Here is a 9,600-nt window from a genome sequence, read left to right on the forward strand (position 1 = left end):
TGCTGCCAAAGCTGGCATGGACAATCAGAGCCTCTTCCCTCCTCCCTCCCGATTATTCTGTGGCTTCAGTGCCCACAGGGAGAGGCAGGACACCATCCCCATGGCCCCTAGGCAGGACAGCAGCACGCAGACAGCCCCAGGCAGGACAGCACTTCTTGAATGCTCCAAAGGACTGGGCGGGAGGAGATGCAGAAAATTGCAGAGAGGGTCCAGGGCAGGCAGAGCTGCAGGGAGGCTGCAGAGTGATGCCATGTCATTGCCACAGCTCCTCCCTGCTCAGCCAGCCAAGGGCACGGGCAGGCCCTGTAAGAATCCGTGTCTGGACGGGCTGTTTGGGTGCATTCCAGCTAGCCATGGAGCCCAGCCCACTCGATCTCACACGGACGAAAGCAAAAGACCAGAAGCGCTCTTCTCCATGCAGAGACCAACGTGGCACGTTTATTTCCAAGGTGGGAAAGAGACTGTTGCCTCATGGTGGGAGACTTTTAACCCGGGGAATGGGGGGCAGAGGACGAGGAGCACAGCCCATGGGACGCCAGTGAGGAGGGGTAAACCAGGGCAGAGACCAGGGGAGGGTACTGTGGAGAGGGGTGGGTGAAGGAAATCATGTGGTAGGAGAGGGGAAGAACAAACCAGGTGATAAAACATAAACTATTCCGTGCAATATAGAGACTATTCAGTGCAAATTTCTAATAACCTAGTGTGAAAGAACAACCAACAATTTAGGGCAATGCAAGAGGGGCCCGGCAGCCATCCCACCCTGTCAGTCACACACCCGGATCTGGGTATCTTCTGAGGAGACCAAAAAATACGGGAAGACTTTCTCAGTGAAGGTGGCCTCCAACTGCTGGATCAGTGTCATGTGCTCTGCGTTGTAGAAGGTCACTAGGCCCGCTTCGTATTCTAGGTGAACCCTTATCCTTTGGAGTTTTTCCCTGAGCTCCAGCACCTCAGGGGTCATGCAGACTGTTCTGTACTGGCCATCGAACATCATTCGCAGCCCCCAGAGCTTCTCAGAGCTGCGCAGGTTGATCCACGTCTTCCTTGGCACGGACTCCAGGGCCACCCCCACGGCCCAGCTGCCCTTTTCCCCGACCTCCACCTCCCAGTAATGCCTCCCAGATGTGAATCCCTGGGAGCCCAGGACACAGCGGCTGAATTTGAACCTCTTGGGGTTGTCAGGGATGTTTTGTTCTTCATTTCTGAACTGGAGCATTTTGCGTTTCTTTAAAAGGATCAGGCGCGGATGCGCTGTGTCTGGGTCCAGCGTCACCTGCTCTAGAGGGGGACAGAAACATCAGTCTGTGCCTGCTGAGAACAGAACCAGCACCTCTCCTCCAGCCTGCACCACGGGGCTGGCTCCTGTCCTGGGAGCACCAGGGGCACTCCTGCAGCCCCCTCGGCTGGCATGGGACACGGGAGCCTCCCTGTGCCCACGCTGGCACCCGAGGGTGAAAAGATGCTCCCTGAGGCAGGCAGTGTCCCCACAGGCAGGGGACAGACACGATGGGCTTTGCTCAAGCTGCTCCCAGAGCTGCTGCAGAGTGCAGCCCGTGGGGAGCAGGGCATGCCGTGGCTGTGAGCAGGCAGCGCTGCAAGGCACGAGGGGCCAGGCCAGTCCCTGCTCCTGTGCCAAGGGCTCCCCCAGCTCGGAGCCTGCTCTGCCGAGCCAGCAGGCAGCCCCAAAGCTGCAGAGCCCCAGCTGCCCATCCACCAGGGATGTTCTGCTGCCATCCCGTGGCCGTGCCACAAGGCCACACAGCTGTCACTGTGCGGTGTCACCAGCCCAGACCCTCTGCCCAACCCACTCCTCCGGGGACTGCAGGGGGGAAACTGAGGCACGACTCTGCTGTGCTCAAGCGCATCATCCCAACAACGGAGAGTGTGGAGAGCGGCCTCAGCACAAATGGTGCCAGCCACACCTCAGCCCAGCAATGCTGCATCACGGGGGCCCTGAGCACCTGCAGAAGCATTTCTGATCACACCTAAATGCCAGCTAAAATCATGTACAGCCCCTCTGCTTAACTGGGCACAGCCTGACACGGCCTCCTGCTGTCCTGGCCCTGGCCTGGCGTCGCAGGACAGCATCCCTGGTGCTGCCTGGCACAGGGACAGACCTGGATTTGTACAGCAGGCCCAGTCAAAACAACAGCACTCAGCTGTAGACAGATGCTGGGTTTAGATGTGCTGTGAGCCCATCTCTGAACCAAGGACATGAGTACCCTCATCCTGGAAAGCTTTTCCCACTCAGTTGTGCTCAGCAGCTCCACAAACTTACCCCTTCTGCCCCAGTCTATCTCACTCCGCAGGTTCACTGGAAGAAGGAAAGTAAGATGCATGAGTGTCTCTCCTGTGGCACCCGTCCTGCTCCCCAGCAGAGCAGCAAGCCAGGTGTGGAGCCCCAGGCTCCAGCAAAGCCCATCCTGGGCAGGGTTCCCGTCTGGAGCAGCCGTTTTGCTCCTGAGCCCCAGGCAGACTCAGCAGGCAGTGAGGATTTCCCACTGCCAGCCAAGCCCAGGGGAAGCACAGCACAGAGCCAGCAGGGCTTTACCTCTGAATTGATCCACCATGTCCATGAGTTGTTGGCTGTTCTGAATGCTCCTCTGCAGCTCTGGGGAAACTGGATCTGAGATCGGGGCCTTGGCTGCCTCACAGCTGAGGGGAACAGGGAGAGGAGCTCAGAGCCCAGCCACCAGCCAGGGCCAGTAGGGAAACAGGGAAATCCCTGCAGCCCCAGAGCCCAGGGCAGCTGTGTCCCTGCTATCAGCACAGGAAGCCCATCTTTAGGAGGGCTGCAGTGGCCTCTGGTCCCTGGTAACATCCCATGGAATGCCAAATCCCCAGTGGGGCAAACCTCCTCCTTGGAAGCTCCTGCAGCGCTGCCAAAGCTCTGCCCAAAGGAGCTGAGCAGGAGGAGAGGGACAGCGAGCCTGTTTCATACCTGCTCAGGATTGTGCCAACATCCTGCAAGAGAGAAAACACAGGAGAGCTGTGGCACTGCCGAGGGCCAGGCAGCTGCAGTGGCTGCCCAGCTGTGTGAAGCAGCTTAAGGGGGCTGGGGCTGAGCCCACACCTCATCCCAACCCTGCCTTCCCTCAGGGCCGTGACCCACAGCGGGCACAGCGCGGTGGCACAGCACGGTGTCACAGCACAGTGTCACAGCACGGTGTCACAGTGTCACAGCACAGTGTCACAGCACGGTGTCACAGCACGGTGTCAGATTGTCAGCGTGGAGAAATAGCTACGTGACAAGAACCCAGCTAATCTAACTGCTGCACCTGAAAGAACACTTCCCTGGTGAATAGGTGTGTTACCATAACAGGGTGCTGTAGCTGAGAGACTAGAGACATGAGAAAAAGCAAATGTAACTCCTTTAGAATGAGGGAGCTGATATCTGTATATAAGCAATAGACTGCTGGCCTACAGAATATGCATCAGCTTATTCCTTGTACCTATAAGTTTGATGTTCTCTTCAATAAATGGAGCTTGTTAAAAACTCATATTGAAGGTCCTCAGTTTCCCTGAACCAAGACAAATGGCCCGCTGCGACATCACAGCACAGTGTCACAGTGTCACAGCACAGTGTGACAGCACGGTGTCACAGCAGGCACAGTGCAGTGTCACAGCACAGTGTCACAGCACAGTGTCACAGCACGGTGTCACAGCACGGTGTAGCAGCACAGTGTCACAGCACGGTGTCACAGTGTCACAGCACGGTGTCACAGCACAGTGTCACAGCACGGTGTCACAGCACGGTGTAGCAGCACAGTGTCCCACCATGGCCCCAGCCTGCACCAGCATGCACAGGGTGCCAGCTGGGTGTCCCCAGCCCCAGCAGGGCTCACAGTGCCCAGGGGCTGATGTTGCCTCACCTTGAGGAACTCGACCGCCGGCTGCTCCCGCTTCTCCTGGATCTGCGCAATCACCGTGTCCAGCAGCGACTGCCTCTCCAAAACCCTGTGCCTGTATTCCTCGCTCTTACTGTCCAGTTCATGGGACATCTGCACCAGCTGGGCCAGCAGGGTCTCCTTCTGCTCCTCCAGGCACCACTGCAGCTCCTCAAAGCTCTCAGCCACTCGCTGCAGCTCCGACCTCACTGTCACCTGCAAGGCACCGCACGGAGGCCCTGAGCCCAGCCAGGCTCCGGCTGCCCCCGCAGGGACACGGCTGCTGCAGAGAGGGGACAAGGATCACACACAACGGGACCAGAGGTTTGCAACAGGAGCAGCAGGAAAAACAGAGACAAGGGGGAAGTCTGGATGTTGATGGGCCCAAGGAGGCCACATGAGATGGGCAGAGAAAAGAACATTGGCATGGATTAGGAGATAAGGATATATGGGGAGAGGGAAAGGTGGGACATTCCTGGGGAGCCACATGGGTGAGCAGTGGGGGACATGGAGAGGAACACACACCTGCAGGTCTTTACTTTTCCGGTCTCCTATGCGCTTCAATTTTTTCTTCTGTTCTTTTAGAAAACGCCGTTCTCTCTGGAGTTTCTTCTGGAGAAGGGATTAAACAAATGGCATTTCTGTTAATTTTGGAGTGGCATTCACAGCAGGGTAATGATGTCACCAAAGAACCCATGTCGGGACAATCCCAATCTGGGGAGTCCCTGGCGGTGACCCCTGAGTACCTGGGAGTTAGTTTGGAGCTCAGACACAGCACCCACCTCACCAAAGTCACTTTAGTCAGGCTGGGGAGATCCCGATCCACACCTCTTATGGCCAGAAACATTTCTGGAATAACTTCATTGAAGTTACAGTACACTCCAGGGGAAAACCTAGAGTTTGTGGTTTTTTAAATTGTTTTTTAATTAGAAAAAACAACTTTCAAAGTTGCAAGTGTGATTACAGGAAAGGGCTTTGCAGTGCCAGTAGCAGGGACTCAGGCACACACCATAAATTTGCTTGAGTATCAACAAACTCCTTCTGCTCTGAGGCATCTCCTGCGTTGCTGTGATCCCAGACCCCAGCCCACACTGTGGGGAGAAAGCCTGGCTGGGGACATGTGGGGCACAAGGGACCATGTGGGGAGCCCGAGGGGTGAGCAGGGAGAGGGACCTGGGCTCCTGCGTGGGCTGGGGCCAGGCCATGGCAGAAGCAGCAGCCCCAGCAGGGTGGCTACAGCAGCCCAAGCTGGCAGCCAGACACGGAGCCCGGGCAGCCGCCGGCTGAGGCCGCAGCTCCGTGGCTGGCCGGGGACACGGCCGAAGCTGTGTGTGGAGGGGAAGCAGCGCCGCGCCCTGAGGGAAGCCCAGACCCTGCTCGGAGCAGCCCCAGCCGCGCACGGAGGGCACCCAGAGCCACAGGCAGAGGAGCTCATGGCCAGAGCAGAGCCCAGGCTGTCCCTGAAGGGAGCCCAGACGTGTGCCCGGACAGGACACGGAGCTGTGCCCACAGGGGAGCCCAGGCGGTCCCCGAGGGAGCCCAGCCCCTGCTGCAGGGGATCCCCGCCTGTGGCCGGAGGGGAGCCTGAGCTGTGCCCCTCGGCCGCCCCAGCCTGGGCAGCCGAGGCCCCCAGCCCCTGCCCAAGCCCCCGGCCCCTCTCGCGGCGCCGCCCCGTACCTGCAGCTCCCGGGCGGCCTCTTCGGCGGGGCGGACACGGTGCCCGCGGTGCTCGGGCCCGTCCCGGCAGGGCGCGCAGAGCAGGGCGGCGCAGGGATCGCAGAACAGCGCCAGGGCCTTGCCGTGCTGGGGGCACCGCGGCCCCGCCGCCACCTCCTCCAGGGACCGGGCCAGCCCGGCCACGTTGCCCAGGGAGCGGATGGGGCGCTGCGAGCCCGGCTCCAGCGGGGCGCGGCACTGCGGGCAGGCGGCGGGGCGCGGGGGGTCCCCCAGCACGGCCGCCAGGCACTGCCCGCAGAAGCTGTGCCCGCACGCCGTGAGCACGGGCTGCTCGAACACATCCAGGCACACCGGGCAGGTGACCCCGGCCAACAGCTGCTCTCGCAGAGCCAGGACCTCCTCAGCCATGGCCGCGATGGAGTGGAATAGACGGGAAGCTGCGGAGGCGGGGCCGGGCCCGGGCCTTCCCCTCAGGACACGGCCGGCACTGCACGGCAGACGCGGCTTGCTCCAGGAGTAGTGCTGCCAGCGCCCGGCTTCAAGTTTCAGTTCCTATAGTCATTGTAATATATCGTAGAAATAATTCATTCTTTTAAAGAATGTACGTGTTAAGATTGTAAAATCCGAAACGCGTCTCTGACCACACACGGCCCGAGAGCAGATGCCTATTCAGATTCCAAAGAATTCCCGGACAGACGGCTAAAATAACGATCGACGCTTTAGCATAAGAATAGACGCTTCCAGGACGATGATCACCGGTATCTGAGAGCGATCTAAGAAACCGCCCAAGAGCCATCATCGCCCTGCTGATTACATCAGTCAAGGTAGCCAGCGCCCCAGAATTATAGGTCTGAATACAGGGCTTCCCCGGAGCCCATCCACGCTGACTATCCACCTGGAGACGGTCTTTGTCCAGCTCTGCACACTGAAAGAAACAGCGATGAATGTGAAGAGTAACAAAAGAATTTGGGACTCCTTCACCTCGGGCACAATGAAGTGTATAAAACCTCACCGCAAGAAGCGGTTCTCGTGAAGGAGGAGGGGGATTCCGATGCGATAGAGGTCGGATCCAGGTTCACCCTGGGCCGATCCCGGGCTCGACGCTGCCTCTTTGGCTGTGGTGGTTTCGAAGTCCGTAATTGGGTCGCGCAGAAAGATTAATAAATCTTTTCGGACATTTTGATAATTTGGCTCACGATTGATCACTTATAACAGTCATCAATAAGCTGGAACGCGTCCAGCCTGGCTCAGCCGTGGCGGCGGCTCAGAGCTGCCTGACGCTGGCCAGGGGGGCTATTTACAGACGCGAACGAGATGGGCTGCTGTAGCTAAAGCCTGCCTTTTGCAACTTTCCCTAAAACCCTCTGATTATCCCTCTAATTTCGTAGATTCCCACGCTGCCGTAGGGAAATCTCATCTCCAGGCCCTGCACTGTGTCCTGCGGTGACTTGATGATGCTCGTATCCCTTTTCGTCTGTGTCACTCAGAAATAAATTGTGCACATTTAGGATTGGTTCTGAGCGATGACGAGGTCATAAGAAGAAGCACAGAGTGTGTTTTCAGAAAACTGCGCTCTGTCCTCCTCTGCATTCCTGCTGCGGTTCGGTATTGTCTGCAGCAGGGACAGGAAGCAGGTCAGAGCTCTTCTTTGCTCTTAGTAACTTTTAGTAGCTGAGGCAGAGAAGATCTCTGGGCTGTGGGGTTTTCTTTTCCTTTTCATTGAAGCTGTTTAAACCTGTTCTGCACTGAACAGCCAGAAGAGCACCAGCAGCTCCGACATGTGGCCCATCAGACCAGGCTTGGGCCTGAGGGACTGATAAGAGATTAAGTGAGCCAACCTACAGCTCACAAAGGGGACTTTCTGAGTTTGTCATCTCTTTTGGACCAGTAAGATGTTTTTATGTTGAATATGGCTCATTTTTTGTGCTGATAAATACTTTGCCCCAAAAAAATTATTTTTATGAACTATTCTCCACGGAAATGTTTTTCTGAACCAGTTGAGGGAGGGGACGCTTGAATTTGCTTTCCAGAGGAAAACCCTTGAAAGGTTTTTCTCCCAGAGTTGCCCTAAACCAGGACACGCTGCAATCCTTCCGAGGCCCGGCTCTGGGCGGAGCCGCTCCCGGCCAGCCGGGCTGCCTCAGGGCGCTCTGAAGGGATTGTGCCGGGGCGGCAGCTGCGCCCGGAGGGAGCCCAGGCTGACCCTGCGCTGACTCCCTGCGCTGCCGGCCCCGGCCTGCTCGCCCAAAATGCCCCCAAGGCCCGGCTGCTGCCGCCACGAGGGCTCCGGCCTCCATCCCCGCAGCGCACGGCTCCGGCGCCTCCTGTACCCTCAGCCCGGCTGCAAAGCACCAGCAAGCAGCAGCAGCGCTGAGGGAAGCAGAGCCCCTCGAGCTGCCTGGTGCTTCTCAGCCTGCTGGGCCCACATTGGCCCTTCTGTGCTGCTGCCCTGGGCTCAGCGCCGGAGGCTGCTGGGTGCCCAAAACCAAGGCCCCGGATTCAGCCATTGCTTCTGCTCCTCCTGCACCCTGCTGTGCTGCCAGCCGGGGCCCAAGGAGAGTTTGGGGGGCACAATCCAGCCCCTGACACGATAAGGCAGTGGAACAAATCCCTCTGCAGGCGCTTACTGCCCTGCCATGGCCGTGCCCTGCTGAGTGTCCCTGCCACCCCACCGCCAGCTTCCCTGCCCCGGTGGCTCCCAGGCCCTGGGCCAGCGGCTGTGACAGGCCAAGGTGGCGCTGCCAGCCCCTGCCCAGCGTCCCTGCAGCAGCCCGGGGTGACAGCCTGATGTCCCCACTCATCTGGAGCCCCTGCACTGCTGCCCGGGCCTACACTGCCCATCTCAGCCCCAGCTGGGGACAGCGGTGGCTCCTGCTCGTGCCCTGTTCCTGGAGCTGCTTTCTGGCTGCATCTATGTCCAGTTCTGCCAGCAGCCCAGGCCAGGCAAGGCTGGGGGACTGTCACCCATGGCCCAAGCTGCAGGGACAGGAGCCGTCCAGTCCGTGTCCCACCAGGGGACAGCGCTGTCAATTGTCACCACCGTGACAGATTTCAGAGTCACTGCCACCTGCGCTCAGGGCCACGCTGGCCGTGCTGTCCCACTGGCATGGGAGCTGTCTCTGCAGAGGTGTTGGGATTTTAGCTGACTAGAGATTAGAAAAGTAGAAGGCTGTAGCTAATTCCAAGTTTTGCACCACTTATAAGATAGTGTGCCTTTAGGCCTGGCTGAGTATGATAACAAGTAGACAGAGAGGCGTGGGAAATGGGGAATGTAGGCCCAAAAGAATGAGGAAGAGTTGATGGTATATTTTAACCAATAGATCGCTTGGCTTACAGAATATTCATAAGCTTATTACTTGTTGTATAAGTGTCTGATGCTCTCTTCAATAAACGGAACTTGCTGATGACTCAAATTGAATCCCGAGTTTTCCCTGCAACCGACAAATACCTCATCCCCGACAAACAGCCCATTCTGCAACACAGAGGCATTGGTGACATTTGGGCTGCTCAGGTCACCGGGATGTTGTTCAGTCCCAGCAGGGTCCAGTGGCCGAGGCTGTTAGAGCCGTGTGTGGCTGGTGAGGAGCAGCACGAGGGGCAGGAGCTGCTGTGTGGGGCCAGTGACACAGAGCAGGGCACGGGCACTGCCAGCCTGGCCACACCAAGGCCCTGCCACTGCAGGGCACAGCCAGGCTACAACTGGCACCTCAGCTGCTTCATTGCCAATAAAAAGCTGAATTCATCCATCCTTAGGAAGAAAAAGGACTCTGCCAGGTCCCTGTCAGTGCCAGTGTGACAGACGCGAGCCATGGAGAACCAGAATCAGTTCTGCTTTTCATTGCCTCCTTGCCCATACCTGCATCCAGTCCTGGTGAGGGGGATGCAGGGAGGCTGCTGAGGGACACAGGGCTGCAGCCAGGCCCTCCTGTCCTGCCCCCACACCTCCCTGCCAGGACATCAGCCCCAGCACAGCACTTTTCATGGAATCCCAGAATGGTTTGCCTGGGAAGGCACCTCCAAGCTCATCTTGTTCCAC

General features: G+C 58.2%; 1 protein-coding gene across 1 annotated transcript; it reads right to left on the minus strand.

Moving 5' to 3' along the window:
• Positions 1 to 409: 409 nt before the first annotated feature.
• On the minus strand, positions 410 to 5,996 carry LOC134422855 (E3 ubiquitin-protein ligase TRIM7-like). The gene is made up of 7 exons (XM_063165298.1): positions 5,565 to 5,996; positions 4,413 to 4,499; positions 3,873 to 4,103; positions 2,942 to 2,964; positions 2,552 to 2,655; positions 2,279 to 2,314; positions 410 to 1,278 (listed from the first exon to the last, which is right to left on the minus strand). Exons 1-7 carry the CDS (start codon positions 5,970 to 5,972, stop codon positions 764 to 766), a joined length of 1,404 nt encoding a protein of 467 aa, XP_063021368.1. The 5' UTR covers positions 5,973 to 5,996; the 3' UTR covers positions 410 to 763.
• Positions 5,997 to 9,600: the final 3,604 nt, after the last annotated feature.

The sequence above is a fragment of the Melospiza melodia genome, chromosome 1, assembly GCF_035770615.1.
Source record: "Melospiza melodia melodia isolate bMelMel2 chromosome 1, bMelMel2.pri, whole genome shotgun sequence".
Classification (NCBI taxonomy): Eukaryota; Metazoa; Chordata; class Aves; order Passeriformes; family Passerellidae; genus Melospiza; species Melospiza melodia.